The sequence below is a fragment of the Delphinus delphis genome, chromosome 5 (genome assembly GCF_949987515.2).
Source record: "Delphinus delphis chromosome 5, mDelDel1.2, whole genome shotgun sequence".
NCBI lineage: Eukaryota > Metazoa > Chordata > Mammalia > Artiodactyla > Delphinidae > Delphinus > Delphinus delphis.
Window position 1 is genome coordinate 27,447,258 of NC_082687.1, and position 24,248 is coordinate 27,471,505.

Genomic DNA, 24,248 nt, shown 5'->3' on the forward strand with positions numbered 1-24,248 from the left:
CAGAGGAGGTACTAATGAACTTGACCTAAGGAAGTCATAAAAAAGCTTTAAAGGAGAAGAAGTCTTAATAAATTATATACATACAGAACATCTCAGAACTGTGTAAAAGACTGATCTGTGAAGGGTACAATTTATGTAGAGTTGGAGGTGATGGAATTTTTTGAGGTTGGTCTGAAATGGGTAATAGGGATTTATTAGCATAGGGGAGGGATATGTAGGCCATTTAAAAACTGTGTGGACAAAGGCACAACCAGAAGGTTGTGAAGAAGTAATCGGAATGGATTTTCAAAAAGGAAGGGAAGTGTCAAGGAGTAAGGAGAGATGGGGATGAGGTAGGTGAGTATGTAGAGGGCCAAAATCAGGAAGGCATCCAAAAATTCCAGAGTGGTAGGCATATATCCAGGAAAGGCAAAAACTCTAATTCAAAAGGATACATGCACCCCAATGTTCGTATCACTACTATTTACAATAGCCAAGACATGGAAGCAACCTAAGTTTCTATCAACAGATGAATGGATAAAGATGTGGTATATATACACAATGGAACATGATTGTTATAAAAAGAATGAAATAATGCCATTTGCAGCAACATAGGTGGACCTACAGATTATCATACTCAGTGATAAGTATGTCAGATAGAGAAAGGCAAATATTATATGATATCACTTATATGTGGAACCTAACAAATAAGATAAACAAATATATATGCAAAACAGAAACAGACTCACAGATATAGAAAACAAACTTCTGGTTACCAAAGGGAAAAGGGCTGAGGGAGGAATAAATCAGGAGTATAGGATTAACAGATACACACTACTATATATAAAATAGACAGCAAGGATTTACTGTATAGCACAGGGAACTATATTCAGTATCATATAATAACCTATAATGGGAAAGAATCTAAAAAAAAATGTATAACTGACTCACTGCGCTATACACCTGAAATTAACCCAATATTGTAAATCAACTATATTTCAATAAAAATAAAAAATTCCAGGGTTTTGTTGGACACAGACTATTACATAGGTGATGGGCAAAATAATGGTCTCCTGAGGATGTTCATCTCCTAATCCCCAGAACCTGTGAATGTGTTACCTTATAGGGCAGAAGGGACTCTGCAGGCTTAACTAAATTTAGGATTTTAAGATAAAGTAATTATCCTGAACTGTTCACGTGGTCCCAATACAATCACAAGGGTCCTTGTAAGTGAAAGATGGAGGCATGATAGGCAGAGAAGAGGATGTGACAACAGAAGCAAAGTTAGAATGCATTGAATCTGGCTTTGAAGATGGAAGGGGGCTAGGAGCCAAGGAATGCAGGCAGCCTCCAGAAGCTGGAAAGGGAAAGGAAATGAATTCTCTCCTTGAGTGTCCACCAAGGAATACTGCCTGCTTACACATTGATTTTAACTCAGTGAGATCCATGTTGGACTTCTGACATCCAGAAGTGTAAGATAATAAATGTGGCTGTTTTAAGCTTGTGTTGCTTTGTTATAGCAGCAAGAGGAAACTCATACACATAGGTACATAGGCGCCTCCTTCTTAGCCTTCCTATGTCTGGTGCAAATGAGAAGCCTTTGCTGTGCCTGAAGAAGGGAGCCTTGTCACTCAAACCACCAAGGGGGACTTGGCAGGAACTGTCCCACAGCAGTGAACCAGAAGGAAGAGTCAGGGGTGGAGAAGTCGCTGACCATGCGGAGGGCACAGCTGGGCAGGTGGCAGGACCAGTCACATAGGATGATGTCCAGAAGTGGCTCAGAACCCTACGAGGGGCTGGGGAGCAGGCAGAGGCAGAAAGGGGTGTGTGTGGGGTTGAGAGCAAACAAGCACTGTGTCCACTGCTTTAGGATGAGTCACAGGATCCCGTTTATTCTGAATTTCAAATAGCCCGAGGGGAGGCTTCAGATTTTGTTTTTTAAAGAAAATAAATCAAACACTTTGAGAAGGACTGACCCGCTGGCTATGAAAGCCTGTGTGGGAACGGGGCAGTTAGTGAGCCTTAGAGTAAATAAATCAAGTAAAGCTAGCTTCTTTAACTTCTATTTTGAATCTGTTTTCGACTCCAGAGTATTTTAATAAAATCTTTTATATCATATTTAAAGCCTGATAAGAACTTTTCTTTAACCATAAAACAGCTGGAAAGCCAACAACAGTGTCACCACTAACATTATCTGAAAACGTTTAATGATGTGGCCCAAACCGACTCTACTGAGTAAAGATGGAGAAGCGGGTCAAGAGGTTTTACTGTGAAGAACAAACATTGTGCACCGAACAGACTCGCTTGAGGGCCTGGAAGACACCGGGCACACAGATGTTTCCTTCTAACTCACATAAGCGTGAGAGGAGACCACCATGGTGGGGCCTGGGAACTGTGAATGTGGGCGCGAGATGCAACCCCAGTTCCCTTCTCTCTGCTCCTGCCTGTCCCCAGAGGGTACAAATGTCTACACACGTCCAGGGTGTGTCCAGGGGGCACATGAGCAGAAGTGAGGTGACACTGAGGGTGGCATTTCTAAATGTGTTTCTTCCCTTGTAACAAATCACAAACCTCACCAAGGTCCCCTCTTTTCCCTCTCCATTTCCTTCTCAGGATTATGCCCACCTTCTCTCTCTTATCCTCCTCTTGTTTCCCCAATACAGAATGTCAGGGTCACTGTTTCAGGACCTGTCTTCTCTGGGGATAAGGAACCTACCTTCACCTCTGAGTTCTGAACACTCTGCCCCAGAGATGTGTAGCATTTAAATGTACAGCTTATTCAATATGCTTAAAGTTTTAGTGAGGCACAAAACTAGTACAGTCAGTGGACTAAAAGCTAACATGGCCCTTTATAAGGCTATGCTAGGGCTGGCAAGAAAAATGCAAATACATTAACTTAAAATATTTTTAGGGGACTTCACCTGGTGAAGAAATATTTACCAGATGGTGGTTACTGATTCACTTGAGAAAAATAAAAATAACATTAAATAGAGAGAAAAAAAAAAAAACTAAAGGGCTTAAAAAAAAAAACCAATGAAAGGTTTTTCTTATCCTAAGAAAAATGCTGCCAATGTTATAGCAAGCCCTGGAACAGTGGTTCTCTGCTCTGATGAAGTGATGTACAATGTCTAGAGTTTTATAAGATCAAGATACTGCCATGCTCCATCCACATTTACAACATGAGAGTCTCTAGGTGCAGGGCATGGGTGAGTGTGTTTAAAACAAACACTTGAAGTGCTGGAGAGGGTGTGGAGAAAAGGGAACCCTCCTGCACTGTTGGTGGGAATGTAAATTGATACAGCCATTATGGAGAACTGTATGGAGGTTCTTCAAAAAGTTCAACATAGAGTTGCCATATGATCCAGCAATCCCACTCCTGGACATATATCTAGACAAAACTATAATTCAAAAAATTACATTTACCCCTATGTTCATGGCAGCACTATTTACAATAGCCAGGACATGGAAGCAACCTAAGTGTCCATCAACAGATGAGTGGATAAAGAAGATGTGGTGTGTGTATGTGCGTATACACACACACACACATATACATATATATACACATACACACACATACTTACATACAGTGGAATATTACTCAGCCATAAAAAAGAATGAAATGCCATTTATAGCAACATGGATGGACCTACAGATTATCATACTAAGTGAAATAAGTCAGAAAAAGAAAGACAAATACCATATGATATCACTTATACGTGGAATCTAAAATATGGCACAATGGACATATATACACTACCAAATGTAGAATAGATAGCTAGTGGGAAGCAGCCGCATAGCACAGGGAGATCAGCTCAGTGCTTTGTGTCCACCTAGGGGGTGGGATAGGGAGGGTGGGAGGGAGGGAGACACAAGAGGGAAGAGATATGGGGACATATGTATATGTATAACTGATTCACTCTGTTATAAAGCAGAAACTAACACACCACTGTAAAGCAATTATACTCCAATAAAGATGTTAAAAATAAATAAAAAGAAAAAGTAAATAAAATTTAAAAATATGGCACAAATGAACTTATCCACGAAACATAAACAGACTCACAGACATAGAGAACAGACTTGTGGTTGCCAAGGCAGGGTGGGGTGGGGTTGGGGAGGGATGGATTGGGACCTTGGAATTAGCAGATGTAAACTATTAATACATAGGATGGATAAACAAGGTCCTACTGTATAGCACAGGGGACTATATTCAATATCCTGTGATAAACCATAATGGAAAAGAATATGAAAAATAATGTATACATAACTGAATCACTTTGCTATATACCAGAAACTCACACAACACTGTAAATCAACTATACTTCAATGAAAAAAATTTTTTAAATAAAAATGGAACAAAGACTTGACAGATGAGTTAGAGAGGCAGCAAGAACTGAGAACAATCGCCCCACTGGATTGCTGATCACACAGTCCTCCCCATTCCCATCATTCATCATTCTTACGTGGTGTAACCTTTAGAATTTGGCTTAAAATTTCGAATCTGGCTCAACTTTACCTAAAAATATGAGTATTTACAGAATGGAAAAGTGTTTTTGCTCTATGGGATTTAAGTTTTTGCTTTAAAAAAATGTAGGGCTTCCCTGGTGGCGCAGTGGTTGAGAGTCCGCCTGCCGATGCAGGAGACACGGGTTCGTGTCCCGCTCCGGGAAGATCCCACATGCCGCGGAGCAGCTGAACCTGCGTGTCCGGAGCCTGTGCGCCGCAGCGGGAGAGGCCACAACAGTGAGAGGCCCGCGTACCACACACACACACACACACACAAATGTAAAAACAGACCTAATTAACATATGCAAATGTTTCTAAGTAATTAACATGAAATGCCTGTCATTTATATGGCAAATGAAGATGTAACTGTCTGAATTTTCACTGGTGAATTAGTCTAATTTTAGGATGAAGAACAGCTTGGTTTGAAGATTGATAGATTAAGAAAACTGTATGTTGAAAGAAATCTTCAATTATTTAAAAATTTTTAAAATTGTTCATAAAGGTGTCTCTCAGTTTCTCTGGTGATGCTGAAGTGAGTTCTGAAGAGTTTCCAGGGGAGACAGCAACGTGCTGGGGCAGGTCAGAAACTGAAGGGAGATGTCAGCAGGTCGGCTGCTAGCAAGTGGCCCCGCGAATCCCACCCTGTCTTCACAGACATTTCTTAGTATCTGTTACAACAGCTACAAGAGAGACAGACAAGGCATGCATTCTGAAGGGACCAACCAGAGCTGCCTCAGCCGTCCTCAGGCTAGAAACAATTTAAAAGTCTCTAAGGTGGCCAGAAAGCTTTAAAGTTGTATTCAATTTTTTGGTAAGAATAGGAAGGGCTGATTTTCATAGTCCGAGTTCAGAGTGCCAACCTCAAATGAAGAATGCTGTTGACTGATGGATGCTGATGTCGGAATGGAGGTGGTCTGCAGGTAGGGATGAGCGTGGGTCTTCTAAAGGATTTCATGATGCAGAGCTGCTCCTTTCCAGACTATGTCCCAAGCAAGTGTCAGTACGTGCCATAGGACCATTTGATGGGATCGATGTACAGCGAACACAACCGGGATGAACACCCCCAAATATGGAGGGACGGAGTTAGAGAATGGCATCCTGACATGCCACCATCTTGTTGCTAGAGACACAAGTCAGGAAGTTGACACTGCTCTAAAGTAAGGAGAAAGCTCTAGGGACGTGTCACACTGTCAACACCGAGGCTACACTTAAGTACATCGTTGTAAATTTCGAATGCTTATCTGACCCATAATAAATGTCTTCTTTCTTAGAGATTAGCCCTTTGAAAACAAGGCCAGTGCCTGCCTTCTCCTGGCTACACTGGCAACATTGTGGGGAACACCTGGAATTTAGGAGGAGTGTGATGGATATTTGCTGAATGAAGAATCAATGGATGGATTCATCAGAGATGCACTTTTTAAATACTGTGATGATCCTCCCCTCTACAAATCAGATTAATCTTAATACAGAAAATAATTACACGGTAACAGTAACTGCTTAGTGTCATCACTGTTTAAACATATTTTACGTTATTATGCTCTCAAAACAAATACCGTACAAAACAAAACACTTGGAGGAATACAGAACAATTCCATCTTGGAGTTTCTTGTTTTCATGACCTAACTCAGCAACTGGCTTTACATTGTTGTTGACGATCTACTTTTCAAAATAATGAAGCAGCACATTCAGAAGAAACCATTTTTACTGGCTCTGCTAGTTCAGCTTTGAAGAGCCTCTTCGTCAAAATGTAAATCATTATTTTTTAGTCAGCAAACGTCTTGACTCTTCTTCCATCTTCATTCCCCCAATTTATTACAGAGAACTTTCTTTCCTTTATTAATCACTGTAATGAGTATGCATTTTATAACTTGATAAATCAATAAAAATATTTAAAAAATCTGTTAGAATTGGGTTAGCTGTTAAAAGGGATGTTATCTGTCTCAGAAAAATCATCATCAATGATACTAAGTATCATACTTATTTATTCCTGAAGATTGAAGGGCTGTTTTATTTTTTTTTATTTGATTGGAATATAGATGATTTACAATGTTGTGTTAATCTCTACTGTACAGCAAAGTTATTCAGCTATACATATATATATATACTTTCTTTTTCATTTTCTTTTCCATTATGGCTTCTCACAGGATATGAAGGGCTGTTTTCTAATAGACAGTTGAATGGCTTTCTGTACCTTTCAGAGGTGAGAACAGAGACTTTACTGTTACATAAAGAGGTCCCTCCCCCTTTTTTATAATCACACTATTTTACTATGAAGCGGGGAGAAGAGGATATTTATCAGAGAGCCAACAAGCAGCAGATCACTAGTCTGTAGATTTTTCAAATGAAAGAAAAAAGACTAAGTTATATTCCTCAGTGTGCATACCTGTTAACTGAAAGTAAATGAAATCAATGATTATAACTGAGAAACCAGAGTCTGAGGTAGATGATACCTACAGAATAGGCAGGGACTTTACGTAGAGTGATGGATCAGCTCTTTCTAAGATGACTGAGTGCAGAAAGCCTATGATGCTTGGTTTTAAGTGGTTTGTCCTTCCTTCCATACTATCTCCACATACCTCACCCCTACTCTTCCATGAGCCCAGAGTGCACCCGCAATCCTAGTGTCTGGCATTTAGGGAGAGAGAACGATTCAGGTTTAGAGAGGTGTTCTATAAGAGAATGTCCACCTTACACATTAACAGATGGTTTAAAAAAAAAAATTAAGATTTGCTATTTTAATGCTTTTTGTGTTTTGTTCTGGTTTGTGTGTTTTCAAAGTAGCCATCTCAAAAACTCTTGAACTCCAAAACAGAGCCTTTGCAGTTCTGTTCCAAGAGGCATGGAAAGCTATTATTCTGTTTTGTCCATCAGCTTTTTAAAAATGGATACTTTTTTACTTCTAAATATATAGATAACTTAGAATGTGTGAATAAAAATCAGGCTGTTGGAAAAATTGCTATGATTTAAGAGTTGCTCCACAATTAAGACATGACTATAATGGCTACAAGTCTGTATTGCATCTACTACACTCTGATCACTATCTACACTTACAGCTCCCTTCTGAAAAATGGGGTCACAAAAGGCTTCTTGTCACAGGCTGTCATGCTTTGTACCACAGGGACCTGTAATTGGCCATGCCAGCCTGAGTAAGGTAGGGGCAGCAGAGGCAAAGCCAGCTGTTTGTCTATGTCTCAGCCCAATCAGAAGCTCTGTTCTGGATGGTGACCAGCCAATTGGCCGGGACCTTCTTTGGGGAAGTCTGAATACAAGACACTCAGGGGACAATGATGACAGAGAGAGAGAAGGCAGTAAGTAGAAACAAGTGCAGTGGAAAAAAAAAAAGAAAGAAAGAAAGCAACAAGGTAGGGAGGAGAGAGCATGGAAGAAAGAAGCTGACAAAAAGAGAAAAAAATCAGAAAGTCCTAGAAATTAAAAACCTATTGTGCCTTAAATGACATCCTGGTATTTCCCAAAGACAAAATGTGAAACTAGCAATATTTTTATAATAAAACCCCATCATCTGCGGTAACCCAAAAGAGTATAACAACAATATAAAGCGCCACGAACAAAACGAAAACAAAACAAAATCCCCAAGATTTTACCAGAGAGTTAGAAAAAGAATCGTGTATTACAGAAAATATCGGTGAGTGTGTGGAACTGCAGGGCTGCTGTAGACCCGTCTAAAGAGACCTGTATACCTGAGACGCTTCTTAGGAAGGACAGCTCTGATTCATGCCTATTGAGACAACAAATGCAAGATCTCAAAGGTGGAAATGTTAAGCTCCAGGCCCACTGGCCCCTTAAGTATGACTGGGATGATGACCTACCAGGACAGACTGCAAATGCAAAAGGAAATGGAAGCAGAAATGGGCATCTGTATACCCAGCAGAAGGTTTCCAGCATCCCTGGGTTTTGTACTTAAAAAGACCCAAGATAAGCAGCCTACTTGGGTAAGCTCACTGAGGCTCAAGTGCGGCCTACGAATATGTATATTCTTGGGAGGGAAGAACGTTTGCATCCAATGCCTGTATTGCTTCTGTTCTAAGAGGTTATCAGTCACGAAAGAAGACACCAATTTCCTCCCCCCCTTTTTCTTAGCTTTGATGTTTTTCTTTTTTTTTAATTTTTATTTTGTATTGGAATATAGTTGATTTACAATGTATTAGTTTCAGGTATGCAGCAAAGTGCTTTAGTTACGCATAAATCTATTCTTTCTCAGATTCCAATTTAATTAGAGTTTTGAAGGAAACTAATACAAATTAAACGTACATATTGGTTGCAAATTATAATCACAACAGTCAAAAATCTGAAAAGAAAGAAATTCCTTAGAGTTGAAGAAATATAGTAAATCTTGAAATGCTGCCTGCTTCGGGACTGACCCTAAACTCTCCTTCTGAAATTCTGCAAGGTAAAAATACCAGTTGTTTAATTCAAATTGTATTACTATGACAATGAATATGGCTTAACTTATAAATGAAGATTCAAAAACCATACTTTCACTGATTTATAGAAATGTGTTATTTTCCCCTCCACTTTCCTGCTCAAAAGTCCCACTTAAATTCGTATTGTCTACAAGCAAGGGGAATGGGAAGGGGGAAAGAAAAACCTAAGGAATGGTATTTCTTCATAAAACTCGGTACACTTGGGCTTTCTAAACTTCTACAGACTACTGCATATCATGCCTCAGGAGACCCTTAAAGATATAAAAATTGTTTTTCTTATTGGATTTCAGATATTAAACCTCCTCTCTCACTGGCATTGATCCTGTAATTTCTCTCCCCAGACCTGTGCTGCATGTGAATTTTACAGGTGCCTGACCATACAAGCTAGTTGGAGCAAGTTGCTGGCAGGTAAAGCCAATTTTCCTCAAGTAAAAAGATCTCTCTCTGGCCTCTCCATGTTGGTCATAGTTCTGTCATTCTTTTGTCTCTGGGTCTTTTGTTTTTCACTTAACTTCTCCATTTCAGTTTTTAAAGCACTTCCCAGCAGGAGACTTACTGATGTCTCTAGGTCTTTTTTTTTTTTTTTTTTTTCTTCTCTCTCCTTTTTTCTTCCTTCCTGTTTGGCTTTCTGTATATGTCTAATTCTTTACCTCTTCTGCTCAGCAGCACGACTAATCTTGTTTCCCTTCTTTTCAGTTCAAAATTGTGAATGCTATTTTCTTTAAATTTGATTACAGAACATGTTCATTAGGATTGATAAACTAGGAAAGAGGGAAGAAAAACCTTATCCGTCACCTTCACAAACACAAACGTTTTTGGTATTCTCCCATTTCCTCCTAGTCTTCTGACTCATGCAAATCTTTTCCTATAGAGCTGTAATCATGGAATAAGGAACCTAAATCGTTTTGCAGACTCATTTTTCTTTATTACTTTTGTGCAGAAAGTATTCTATGTTGTTATGAATTTTCCTAGCCGTAATTTTACTGGCTGATTAATACTGCATTATGTGGATGAATTTTAATTTAAATATTTTTCTTTTTTTGGTTCCATTCTTATCAGGAATATAAGAGTATCCATTTCTTTGAATGGTTCCCAGCATTAATCTCCTGTCTCCCTACCTTTTTCACCTAGTTGCCTGCCTTCCAGTCTGCAAAAAAGCAACCATGTGAGGTCTGCTGTTGCGACTGCTTCCTGTGTCTGAAATTCTTTTCTCTTTTCATATGACACGTTCCATTCCAGGAGGAAAAGGTGGACCCGAGATGGCCACCCTTTAAAGGCTCACCTGAGTAAAAGTGATGGCTGGGATTAGGGAACACTGCAGATAGTCATGGAAGTCAACTGAAACCAGAGTTAGGACTATACTATGGTTTGTGAAATTTCCATTTTTAAAGCCACAGGAAGCAAGATTTGCATATTTTAGAGTCTTCATTAAAGGAACGTGAAAGTAGACTTTAGCATATCAGATGAAAAATGAATCAGGGGGGTGGCTTGGAAAAGAGGAAAGACAACTGTATTAGAATCTTTAGGTTGCATTTCTCAAGTTTCTGATGATAGCATCTTGGCTTCCAAGTTCCTCATCTGTGAGTGGGAGGAGTGGGAAAGAAAAACCTCTAAGATCCTCTCTATATTCTATGGCCAGAGTACAGTCGAGCTAGAAACGCCCCAAAGGACTCATTCTTGATATGAGGTCCACATAGCCTTGACGCTGTGCTTTATATTTTAGGAGCAGCTCTAAAAGACACACATAGATCATCCTCTTCAGATCACTGGCAGTAAAACCAAAGTGATGAATTCCTTTGGAGGAGGCTATGCAAAGCAGTACATTCTCATGTAAATAAAACCATGCCTCTTTGAGATCTATTATTAGGGGCTATTGCAGAGTTGTGGGCCCAGCCTGGGGCCAAAGAACTGTTATTTTCCTTTTAATTTCTCTGTTGACATTCTCACATCTTCTGCTCTATTTTACTTTGCATGCGCCCTAAAGCTCAGCAGGATTTTAAAGAAAAGGGATAGCACGTGTAGGAAGAGGAAGGGAGTGGATCTAGAAAAAAGGGAAGAGGCACGTTTTATGGCTTTGGTTTCTGATAAATATAAACCTACTCATTCTTCTTCCTTCCACTTTCTAAGGGAGAAACTAGTTTGGGGACATGGTTAGGATTACATGCTAACCAGCTGACAGGATAGGAAAAAAAATATTCTAAAGTATTCTGAATTCCTGATGTCCTTAGAAGGCAGATGACTAATTTTGCTCCCAGAGTCATGACCATTCACTAACAGAAAATGTCTTTCAAGTACAGGGTTGCATCTGCTGTATCCCCCAAGAAAGGTAACAGGAAAGAAGGGTGAAGAAAAAGAGACTGCAGACCTGCTTTGCTAGGAAAACAGGGGTGAGATTGGAACATGCATAAAAAGGGTTTAATTTAAGTCACATATTTCATTTAAAAAATTGCTTCACATTAAAAGGTTAAACTTCATATTATCTCTTTTAATATAATAAAATTGCTTGCATTTCTTTTTGCCCAAATTGAAACGGAAAACGAGGCTTCAAAATAAATTACAAAAGAAAAATGGCAATGTATGTTACCACAAGTGGACACTTAGTAAAAGTGAATTACTTAATCCAGGAACCAGAAGTAGTTAAAGTATAACTTGAACCTAAAGAAAATGCTGCTTTTATAAATATTGATTTCTACTCTGCCCATTTTTTTTAACATCTTTATTGGAGTATAATTGCTTTACAATGTGTGTTAGTTTCTGCTTTATAACAAAGTGAAGCAGTTATACATATACATATATCCCCATATCTCTTCCCTCTTGCGTCTCCCTCCCTCTCACCCTCCCTATCCCACCCCTCTAGGTGGTCACAGACCACTGAGCTGATCTCCCTGTGCTATGCGGCTGCTTCCCACTAGCTATCTATTTTACATTTGGTAGTGTATATATGTCCATGCCTCTCTCTCACTTTGTCACAGCTTACCCTTCCCTCTCCCCGTGTCCTCAAGTCCATTCTCTAGTAGGTCTGCATGTTTATTCCTGTCCTGCCCCTAGGTTCTTTGTGACCATTTTTTCCCCCCTAGATTCCATATATATATGTGTTAGCATACGGTATTTGTTTTTCTCTTTCTGGCTTACTTCACTCTGTATGACAGATTCTAGGTCAATCCACCTCACTACAAATAACTCAATTTCGTTGCTTTTTATGGCTGAGTAATATTCCATTGTATATATGTGCCACATCTTCTTTATCCATTCATCTGTTGATGGACACTTAGATTGCTTCCATGTCCTGGCTATTGTAAATAGAGCTGCAATGAACATTTTGGTACATGCTTCTTTTTGAATTATGGTTTTCTCAGGGTATATACCCAGTAGTGGGATTGCTGGGTTGTATGGTAGTTCTATTTTTAGTTTTTTAAGGAACCTCCATACTGTTCCCCATAGTGGCTGTATCAATTTACATTCCCACCAACAATGCAAGAGGGTTCCCTTTTCTCCACACCCTCTCCAGCATTTATTGTTTGTAGATTTTTTGATGATGGCCATTCTGACCGGTGTGCCTACCTGCCCATTTTTGACTCAGTTTTCAATGACCTCAAGATTCAAGGTAAGCTTTTTCTCTAGTATAATGTTTTACCGAAATCCATAAAACCTACCCTGCATACCTAGAAACCAGCAACAAAGCATGTGGATTCTGTATCATGTACTACTGTGCCAGGCCTCACTTACAGACCATCACAGACACAAGAAAGAAACCTGGTGCCACAGCTGCCATTAATAGATAATCTGAGCTATTTTTAAAATGTCAATCTATAAACAGTGGACCCGTTTCATACAGAAGAGTGATGCTGGGTGTGTGCTTTGGTGCCAGGAACAGAGATCTCAGTTCTGGCTCTGCCACTACCCGGCGCTGTGGCCTTGGGCCAGTTCTTTAACCTCTCTGGGCCTCCATGAACTCACGTTTAAAATGGACAGGTTAACAGTATGTATCACATGGTGTTATGTGATATTTAGAAGACACGACACATATATAGAGGGCTTAGCTGAATTCTCAGCACACAGAACCCTTAAAAATGCCAATTAATCATGCATTCACTCAACAAACAACTACTGAACACCTACTTGGTGCCAGGCACTGTTCTAGTTACTGGAGATAAAACAACGAACAAAGAGACCAAAATTCCTCCCCTGATGGAATGTCTATTCCAGCAGAAAATATCTCACAGTTAAATAGCGCTTACAATTATTTACTCTTATTGCTAAACTAGTGGGTCTCAATGCCACCCAGGGCATACTTAGCAAAGTTTAGAAACATTTTTTTAAATTTATTTATTTTTGGCTGTGTTGGGTCTTCATTGCTGCGTGGGCTTTCTCTAGTTGCGGTGAGCGGGGGCTACTCTTTGGTGTGATGTGTGGGCGTCTCACTGTGGTGGGTTCTCTTGTTGCGGAGCATGGGCTCTAGGTGTGTGGACTTCACTAGTTGTGGCACATGGGCTCAGTAGTTGTGGCTCACGGGCTCTAGAACACAGGCTCAGTATTGTGGTGCATGGGCTTAGTTGCTCCACAGCATGTGGGATCTTCCCAGCCCAGGGCTCGAACCCGTGTCCCCTGCAATGGCAGGAGGACTCTTAACCACTGTGCCACCAGGGAAGCCTAGAAACATTTTTGGTTGTCACACTGGGGGTAAAGGGACAGCTACTGACATCTAATAGGTAGAGACAAGGAATGCTGATAAACATCCTACAACACACAGGACGGTCCCACAGCAAAGACCTATCTGGCCCCAAATGTCAACAGTGCAGAGGTTGAGGAACTCTGTTCTGAAGGTTATGTATGGACTCAACACAATCCTATGAGGTAGGAACTATAAGTATGGCTACTTCATTAGTATTTTATAGTAACTGATAGTAATGACATTTTATAAAGTGTGATCATACAGTATTTATAGTAATATTTACATAGTATATGTAAATATATAAGATTTGTAAAGCTATACAAAAATTGCACAGAAATACTTTAAAATATACCTCAGCAGTGTGTGTGTTTAAATTCAGATGGTAGATTTTACAAAACTGATTCAGAGTTCATTTTATGACCAACGGCTGTACCACTGTGCCATTTAGATTTTAAATTATTCATCTGGCCCGATCCTCGCTCACATGCTTCAGAAGGCGCTCTTTTGTGCCACATCTGCGCTGATTTGGACGTTAGAACAAGGAAGCAGTGTGGCACACCAGAACCTCCAGACCCGGGGTCCAGAGATCCAGATCTAGCTCCAGCATCTCACTGGCTGTGGCATCTTAGGGCAAGCAGCTTAACTTTTCTGGGCAACTGAGGTTCACCATCACCAACATGTGGGGCAATCGTGTCCCTCAGATCATGTGTGCAACTGTCATGGAATCTGCAGTGAGAGTTTCCACCACCCACCACACCACCAACGTGTACAGGTACTGACTTTTTTTCACTGTACCCTGACGCATTTACTGTTCTCCACAGCCTAGGAGGTAGGCACAAGCTGAAGGAAACAGGGGCATGGAAAGGTGTAACCTGCCTCTGAGGTTACAAGTTCAGGAAGTGGCAGAACAAGGGTTCTCACCCAGGCAGTGTGGCTCCACAGCCCGCCCTCTGGACCAGCATGGGCTGCTCTCGCTGAGTTCAAGCCACCCAGGATGCTCTCATAGGAGCAGTGCCACATGGCCACAGCTCATCCACCTCTTGACTCCCAAGAGCTGCTCTGTTCTGCATGCAGCCATGTTCCTCCCTAGTCCTGACTAGTCAGGCAGTTGGTGCTTTCATCAAAGCAAAGAGTGAAATCTCTTTGTGTTTCTTTTTCGAATTACTTTCTTTCTTTTAAATAGGTAACTTGTGTACACAATACACGCATTGGTCCAATATGAAGTTCAAAGGCACAGAAGAATATACAGTGACAATTAATTTTCCTTCCTATCCTTGTCTCCCAGCTACCCAGTCCTTTCTACTGAGGCCACCACCATGACTAGTTTCTTGCATATCGTTCCAGAAATGCTCTATACAATATATATTCTTTTCTGAAAGCAGATATACAACTTGTAGTATACAAAACATACTATTTTGCAACCTGATTTTTTTCACTAAACAGTATTTTGGAAATCAGTCCGTATAGAGCCCCTTTTATTCTTATTAGTGTTTGAGAGTATTCTATAATTTATTTCATCAGTTCTGAACAGATAAATATTTAATGTGTGTCTGATATTTAACAAGGCTACAATGAACATCTTATGCATATCTCATTTCTTACATGGCCAGAATATACTTAGGATAAATTCTTAAAAGTGGAATTGGTGAGTCAAAGGCCTTGTGCCTTTTAACATTTTATTGAAATAGCTGAACTGCTCTCCATAGAGGTTATATCAATTTCTACTTCCACCTAAAATGCAGGAGATCAACACTGGGTTTTACTTTTATTTCTATACTCATCAAACAATATATCATAAAAATGTTTTATCTTTGCCATTTGCAAGAAATTGTATCTCATATTTTAAATTTGCATTTCCCTTATTAGGATTAGATTGAGACTCTTTTCATGTGTTTCAAGAACCAATTGTATTTCTTTTATTATTCTTTTCCCTATATTTTGTTCACATTCCTATTCTTTTCATTCTCATTTTTCTAATGAGTTGGTTTCTTTTTCTTATGGAATTAGACAAGCACAAGAAATAAACCCTTTGTCTATAAGCTGCAAGTATTTTCCCCCAGTTTTTTATTATTTGCCTTTGCAGTAATATTTGATTTGTAAGTAGTATTGATTTCCTCCATTCTTTTCTCTTATAGCTTCTGGGTTTATTTAATACTCAAAAAGTATGAAATACTCCACTTGCAGAATATAAAAATATCCATGTTTTCCTTTAGTACTTCTGTGATAGCAGAATTCATTTTGGAGGATCATAGGAGTTTGGATTCAACTTTCTTGTTTTCCAGATGGCTTCGCAGTTGTCACAATAATTTCTATCGAATAACCTATCCTTTCCCCACTGATTTGAAATGCCAACTTTATTATATACAAAATTCTCATATTATTTGAATCTATTTCTTGACTTTCTGTTGATCGGACCCTCCATAAACAAATACACAGACCATTTTAACTACGGTAGCTGTGTCATATGCTTTGCTGTGTGGCAGAGCTAGTTGTCCTTATTATTTACCTTTTCCAGAATTTTGCTGGCTGTTCTTTAGGAACTTAGAATCACCAAGTGGTATTTCTGTTGGGCTTGTGTTATATTCATAAAATAACTTAGAGAAAACTGATACCTTCAAGACGTTGAATCTCCCCACCCAGGGACGTTGTATAGTTTTGTGTTTGGTTCAAGTCTTTACCTGCCCCGCTCTTTTGGTGAGCTCCTGTAACATTTTTAAAGTTTTGTTTTTTTGGGTTTTTTGGCTTTTTTTTTTCATATAGGTCTTCCTTTATTACATTTACTCCTAGAGTCAGGAATATATTCCTATCTGGTTAATGTTATCACTTATAGGTCTTATTTCTAAACAGACACAGTAATAAAAACTGTTAGCTACAGTTTTATGTAAAATATCATTCATTTTTGTTTTGGTTATGCACCCAGTTCTTGAAACCTTAGCAAACTCAAGAGGACCACAGCCACATAGCAGACTTGTTTTCAACTCCTTCTTCTAAGAAATATTTTGCTCCTGAAATATTTTAGCATAAATGTAGAACTTACTCGATTTTTAGAAATCTTTGCTTCATGTTAGCTTCATCTTCAATTTTGGGAGTATAGAGCCTAGTGGTGTGATAGCCATCTTAACAACTCTTACTGAACTAAAACTACGAAACTTACCTCCTAAATTCATTCCAGCTTGAAGACACTTCTGAAGTCTGCAGGCAGGACAATTCTTCCGTCGAATCTTATCAATTATGCAATCATTTCTTCCAGCACATAAATAGTTGTGTTGCCCTGAATAAAATAATAAAGAACAGTTGTTACAATAAAGACTATTATATTAATATAAAGTACTAATATGTACAATCAGGTAATGAAACATCCTCTTTCCTGCCTTGAAATCTCTTCTTCAAAAAAGTAGAAGGGAAACATGATTTGCGAATAATATAGGTACAGAAATGGTCAGTTTAACACAGCTGAGACTTTAGGTTACAGATGATAAGCTTAATGTTTATTTCTAATAGGTTCCCATAGAAGTAAAGCTGCACTCCTCACTGTTTGAATTTCTGGGCATGCACCCTTTCAGGAGATGGTGCACATTTCATTCAGCCATCACCCAGCACCAATCTAAACAAAGGCCCCGCTGCAGGGTGTTGTTTTTTTTTTATTTTATTGAAGTATAGTTGATTTGCAATGTTGTGTTCATTTCAGTTGTATGGCAAAGTGATTCAGTTATACATACATATACATTCCTTTTCATATTCTTTTCCATTATGGTTTATCCCAGGATATTAAATATAGTTCCCTGTGCTGTACAGTAGGACCTTGTTGTTTATCCAACCTATATATAATAGTTTACATCTGCTAACCCCAAACTCCCAACTGCTGTAGCTGTTTAAGCTCCTCTGCCTATCCACATTTACACATGTCATTTCAACTGGAAGACTTGCAAAGTATACAACCAGAAATGTAGAATGATTTCATTTTGCATGCCAAACTGGCACCAAAATAATTCAGATGCGGAATATGCTTGGGGAGCGGCATCCACCGGCAAAATGCAAAACTGGACCCTAGCTCTATTATTCATTTATGTATTCCAATAAATAGAAAATATCTACTGAACCTCCACTAGGGATCAGGCAGTATTAGACACACTGTGGAAACAGCAGTGAATAAGACAGACAAAAGTTCCTGTTCTCGTGACCCTACCATGAGGGGGAGACAGTCAACAGACAAGGTAAGTAGGTAAAATGTACAAGTGCTGGACAGTAATAGATGCTCGGGAGAAAAATGAAGGGAAGGGCACAGGACATGGTGGGGGTGAGGAGGGTGTTGATATTTTAGAAAGAATGCAGGGGAAGCCTCGCTGGAAGGCGACTTTAAATTAAAGCTCTGAAGAAAAGGAAGGCGCTAACTATGTTGACATCTTGGGGAGAAAACAGAGTAGAGCAGAGGGAAAAGCAAATGAGGGAGGGCAGGGGTGGGGAGGAAACCTGGCATGTTTAGGGAACAGCCAAGGATGAAAGATGGAAAGAATGAGTGAACAGTAAGAGGAGATGAGGAAAAAGGGCCAACGTGACTCAGATCATGTAAGGCATTATAGATCATGTTCAAGACTTGGAGTGGATGGGAAACCATGGGCCTAGAGGGCTTTTAGCTGAAAAGCCATGGCTCTGGCCGCTGTATAGAAAACCGACTGCAGTGGACCGAGGACAAAAGCAGGGGGACTGGGGTAGCAGGCTGTCCCTATAATCCAGGGGAAGATGATGGTGGGTTGGTGATGAAAAGTGGTCAGGTTCTAGAGGCATTCTGAAGGTAGAGCTGCTAGAATTTGCTGACAGATCTGAGAAAAAGGGGAGCTAAAGAGGCATTAAGATTCTTGGGTGGAACAATTAGAAAAATGGAACTGCTGTAAATTAAAATGAGGAAGACAGTAGGAGCACATAGCTTACGGGGAACTACCCTGGCTCAGTATCGGACATGCTAACTTTGAGACACTTGAGGTGTATCTAAATGGAAGTGCCTGCGGGTTGGTTAGACACACAGGTCTGGAGTTCGGGAGAGGTCTGTGCTGGAGATGTAAGCAGCTTGTGGTCATTATTTTAAGCCGTGAGACTGGATGAGATCATATGGAAACTGGAAAGGGAAGAGGTCTGAGGACTGAGTCATGGGGTCATTGAAAACATGCAGAAAAGCAGAGGGTGTCTCACCGATGACTGTAAAACAGGGAACAGGCTCTAAAGGCCTCCCTTCAGCCTAGTACCATCACACTCCCTTCGTTGAGAATTACTAAGTAAATTACAGCAAATACTCAATAAAAATAATGTGTACTGCCCAATGGTATTAAAATAATTTAATCTATAGCTCATTCTCAGTAACATTATGGTAAATATTAGTAATGATGATCACAATAAAACAACAGTAATAGAATAGGGAAATCTATCAAAGTGAAGAAATGAAACTCCACCATTATAATAATCTAATGACTTTTTAAAAAATGGAAGGCTCTTAGCGAATATAAGTAGGTGTAGGTAATTACACAAAGGCAATCGATACCCACGGTAAAGACTATAACCGATTAATATAACATTTCATGTTGCTGCACAATATCTTAAGAAGTTACCACTTTAAAAATAAAACTTCAAGGCCCTATTATAGCACTATTTTATTTAAGCCTTACAACAACCTTATGACACAGGTAAGGCGATGATTATTCCTATTCTTCACAAGAAGAAACTCACGTTAGAACTGGTAAAGTAACTTCCCCAAAGGGTGGAATTGGAAGCAGAATTCAGTAAGTCTGACAATGTTGCTGGGTCTTAAGGCCAGAGGTTTGTGTAAACATCAATTTGCAATATAATTTACTGGTGGTCCAACAGGATGCTGAAACTGCTCTTTGGAAACAACAAGCAAAGGAACGTTCTTTGAATGAGGCATACTCTATCACCCAGTATTTGCATTGGCAACCAGCATTATGTGTCTTCCTTCTATCATGGTGTGAAATTAAATACAAAACCAAAGATTTCATCTATAATTCACACTGAATTGAATAAAATTTAATGTCTAAAGAAACAACTAAATGTAACTTTAATTGGTTTCAATTCAACAATTATTTACTGGGAACCTACTATGTGTGCAAGGCCACAAAACATTTGCATCAGGGGTTGGGGTAGCCTATGGTTCTTTCCGTTTCTGGTAATCTACAATAAAATGTGACAGCCTCTTAGTCGCAGGCATACAAGAATGCATAAGAAATGGTCACTGTCTAATGCACACACTAGAAAACTTTCTTTTCTGGGTGTTCAAAAACAGACTTCTAAAAGCTGGGATTGTTTTATGAGGATTTCTCTTTAGTAAGCACCTTTAAAAAATTCAAGTTACTATAACAGCTGCAAAAAATTTCCTTCTAGGTACAATATATGAAATAGTATACCTGGTTTCTATCAGTCAGCGTGGTTGCAGCCACTGATTCATCTTCCACAAGCAGGATGGAGAGCTTAAGGGACAGCTGTGGGCATGTGTTACTAGTTTTCAGACAATTATCTGTCACTTATATTTTTAATTGTGTAAACATGAAAGACTTGAACTGCACCTACACAAACAGGTAATGTGTGTCCCATCCCTTAATCTATATTGAAAAACAAACAACCACCAAAAAACCGCAATGAAAACAAGAGAATGCATTTAGAAGATTTTAAAAACTTTTGATCATGTCCTTTTTTATTCTTTTTATTTTTATTTTTTTTGCGGTACGCGGGCCTCTCACTGTTGTGGCCTCTCCCATTGCGGAGCACAGGCTCCGGACGCGCAGGCTCAGTGGCCATGGCTCACGGGTTCTGCCGCTCCGTGGCATGTGGGATCTTCCCGGACCGGGGCACGAACCCGCGTCCCCTGCATCGGCAGGCGGACTCTCAACCACTGCACCACCAGGGTAGCCCCATGTCTTTTTTTAAATACTGTGCTCTCCTAGTGTAAAAATAGCTAATTCAGAATAAGTCATACCCCAGGCTTTTGAGGGTAAGTAATTTTCTACTATAACATTAGTACTATATTAATAGGGCAGACAACCAGAATGCCGGGGACCAGACAGTGGAGGCTCTGAATAACAAGCTGGTGATGAGACTCCTGCTTACAGGATGTGAAGTCCAGAGCCGTATTTTAGAAACATTAATCTGAAGGTCATGTCCTAGATAGGTAGAATGGAAGTAGGGAACACTACTAACAATCTACTTGGAAGTTCTCAGAGACGGCCTCTTTGCAAGTTAATAGTTATATATTAATTAGAACATATAGTCACCGGAATAATCCTGTGGATTAAAAAAAAAAATGTCGGTGGTAAAGGAAACAAAGATTTATTTCTCATTCCACTTATATGTCCATTTGGGGAAGAATACCAGTTCTAGTAGTGGCAGAATAGCTTGAATCAGATAAACCTCCTACAAAAAACAATTATAAACTGTCCACAAAAGGGGGGGAAATATTTGAAGGCACTGGGGAGAAACCAAAAGAAAGGAGAGGCTGGAGGAAAACTGACTCTTGAAAAAAGAGAACCACCCTAGACATGATTCACGTTTGAACGGCTTTTTTTCCCAAGGGCCTTAGACTCTTACACCCTTCAGTGGAGGCTGGATGGAAACGCTGCAACATCTTCAGTCCTACCGGCCTGAGAAGACAGAGAACAGACTGTGGGACTTTTAGAACAGCTAAAAATTGAAGAAGGATAGATATTCTGGAAAGGAGGGGTGGACATATTAACTCCCCTCAAATTTTTGGCTGACCTGTGAACTGAGCAGGAGACTCCAAAGAGTGAGAATCCAGGGGTGAAACAATTTAAGGCTTGAAAGAGGCTGAGCAGGTATTTCAGCTATTACTAATCACCGGGTGACAGAGTTTGAATCCCACTAAATCAGAAGGACACAATCAATACCTCAGGCTTTCCACTGAAATTGTAGAAGGTCCCTGCCTTTGGAGCAAATACTGTATCCTAGGATTAAGGCATTCACCTTAGGGTTAAAGGCACAACCAAAACAGACCTACCCTAAAAAAGCATACAGCAGAGGCCCCATAAGTTCAAAGTGATTTGTCAGTAATTTAATTGATTACAGAACAAAACTCAATATTCTTCAGAAAAATATAACAGAATCTGGAGTCTCCAGGATGTCTAGAATACAATAATAATTACTAGAGAAATGCAAACCAGAGTCAATAGAAAAAGTCACTAGCAACAGACTCACAAATGACCCAGAGGTTGAAATTACCAGATAAAGATTTTTAAATAGACTATACTTGTTAGACTATACAAGAAAATATGAATAAAAGGGTTAAAGAAATAGAGACTCTCAGAAGAGATTTGGAAACGATAAAAAACAAACACAAATGGAAATTAAAGAACTACAAAATAATATCTAAGATATTTTTGGTTGAAATTAACAATATATTGGACACTAACAAAAAAAATCAGTGAAATTAAAGAAACAGAGATATAAAAACTAAAGCACAAAGAGAAAACATCAAAAGATAAAAGGAGGGCTTCCCTGGTGGCACAGTGATTGAGAATCTGCCTGCCAATGCAGGGGACATGGGTTCAAGCCCTGGTTTGGGAAGATCCCACATGCCGTGGAGCAGCTAGGCCTGTAAGCCACAATTACTGAGCCTGTGTGTCTGGAGCCTGTGCTCCGCAACAAGAGAGGCTGCGATAGTGAGAGGCCCGTGCACCGCGATGAAGAGTGGCCCCGCTTGCCCCAACTAGAGAAAGCCCTCGCACAAAAAAGAAGACCCAACACAGCCATAAATAAATAAATAAATAAATAAATAAATAAATAAAATTTAAAAACAAAAAAAAAAAGATAAAAGGAAAAGGCATCAGGGGCCTATAGGACAACATTAAGTAATTTAATGTATGTGTAGCTGGAGTTCCAGAAGGAGAGAGATAATAGGTCAGAAAAATATATATAAAAATTTCCAAATTTGACTAAAACAACATCCTACAAATTTAGAAAGCTTAGCAAATGCCCCAAGAGATAAAGAAAATCACTATGGCACAACACGGTTAAATTGCCGGAAGAAAATATAAAGATTCTTAAAAGCATCCAGAACAACAATGACAAAATTACATCGCATTAAGGGGAACAAGGATAAGAGTAATAAGTGAGGCCAGAAGACAAAATATAATACCTTTAAACTCAGAATAACCAATGGAAACATTTCTCAAAATGAAGGTAAAATAAAGACATTTTTGGATAAACTAAAGGTAAAAGAATTTGTTGGTAGTAGAATCACATAAGAAAAAAAAAGGAAGTCCTTTATGCTGAAGGGAAATGATACCAGAGAGAAATACAGATGTACATCAAAGAAAAGAATTAGAAATGATGAATAGAGAGTAAAATTTTAAAGAAATTTTCTTTCTTTTCTTAAATTCTTCAAAAGTCAAATTACTATTTAAAGCAAAATAAAAACTGTATTATGGGATTTATAAAAAAATAAAATGTGTATAAGTAAAATACCTAAAAACATAGCACAAAGGATAGGAAGAGATATAAATGGAATTTTACTGCTATAAACTTCTTACATTACACTTGAAATGGTATAAATTATTCAGGGTAGACTATGGTAAGTTAAGAGTATATTCTGTAATCCCTCAAGCAATGGTTCTCAAAGTATGGTCCCTGGCCAAGCAGCATCAGCATCACCTAAGAATTTAACAGAAATTTAAATCCACAGGCCTAATTCCAGACCTACTAACTCAGAAACTTTGGAGCAGGGCCTAGAAATCTGTGTTTTATATAACCCTTCAGGTGATTCTGTTGCACAATAATGTTTGAGAAATACTACCATGAAGCAACCACTAGAATAATAACACTAAGTGTAGCTCAAGGGACAATAAAGATATAAAATGGCATACTAAAAAAATATTCAACCCAGAAAGGACAGAAAGGGAAAAATGGGGGAACAAATAAAAGAGGAAACAAAAAGAAAACGAACGTCAAGATAAGAGATATAAATTCAAGTACAGCAATATTTACACTAAATATAAATGGTGTAAACACTCCAGTTAAAAGTCAAAGATGGCAGACTGGATTTCAAAAAGGCAAGACCCAAGTGTGTGTTATGATGCATTTTAAATATAAAGGCACAGACAGGGTGGAGGCTAAAAGATGGAAAAATATATGCAATAAAAAAATGCAAGCATAAGCAAGATGATGTGGCTACATTAAAGTCAGATAAAGTAGACTTCAAGAGAAAACCTGTCACAAAAGATAAAGACTATCACTTCATAATTATTAAATTAGGATATAACAGCCCTAAATATCAATGCACCTAATAGTAGAGCTTCAAAATTCATCAACTAAAAATTAGTCAGAACTAGGGGGAAAAAATGCAAATCCAAAATCATAGTTGGAGATTTAAAAACCCCTCTCTCAGCAACTGATAGAACAATCACTATCTAGAAAATTAGTGAGGATACAGAAGATTTGAACAATATTAGCAGAAACCTTGACCTAATTAACAGTTAGGTCACACAACTGCACAATACACATGTTCTTTTCAGGTGCACATGAAATATTCACTGAGACAGACTGTATCCTGAGCTTTAATACAAATCTAAAATTCTAAATAAAAGGATTGAAATAATGTACAATATATTTTCTGACCACAAAGGAACTAAATGAGAAAT

General features: G+C 38.9%; 1 protein-coding gene across 2 annotated transcripts in view; it reads right to left on the reverse strand.

Moving 5' to 3' along the window:
• Positions 1-24,248, reverse strand: part of NR3C2 (nuclear receptor subfamily 3 group C member 2) — a 372,131-nt gene that overhangs the window by 98,801 nt on the left and 249,082 nt on the right. For both annotated transcript variants that reach the window (XM_060012126.2, XM_060012127.1), the window contains exon 4: positions 16,751-16,867. In XM_060012126.2, coding sequence (XP_059868109.1) covers positions 16,751-16,867 — 117 coding nt within the window. The remainder of the gene's footprint in view (positions 1-16,750; positions 16,868-24,248) is intronic.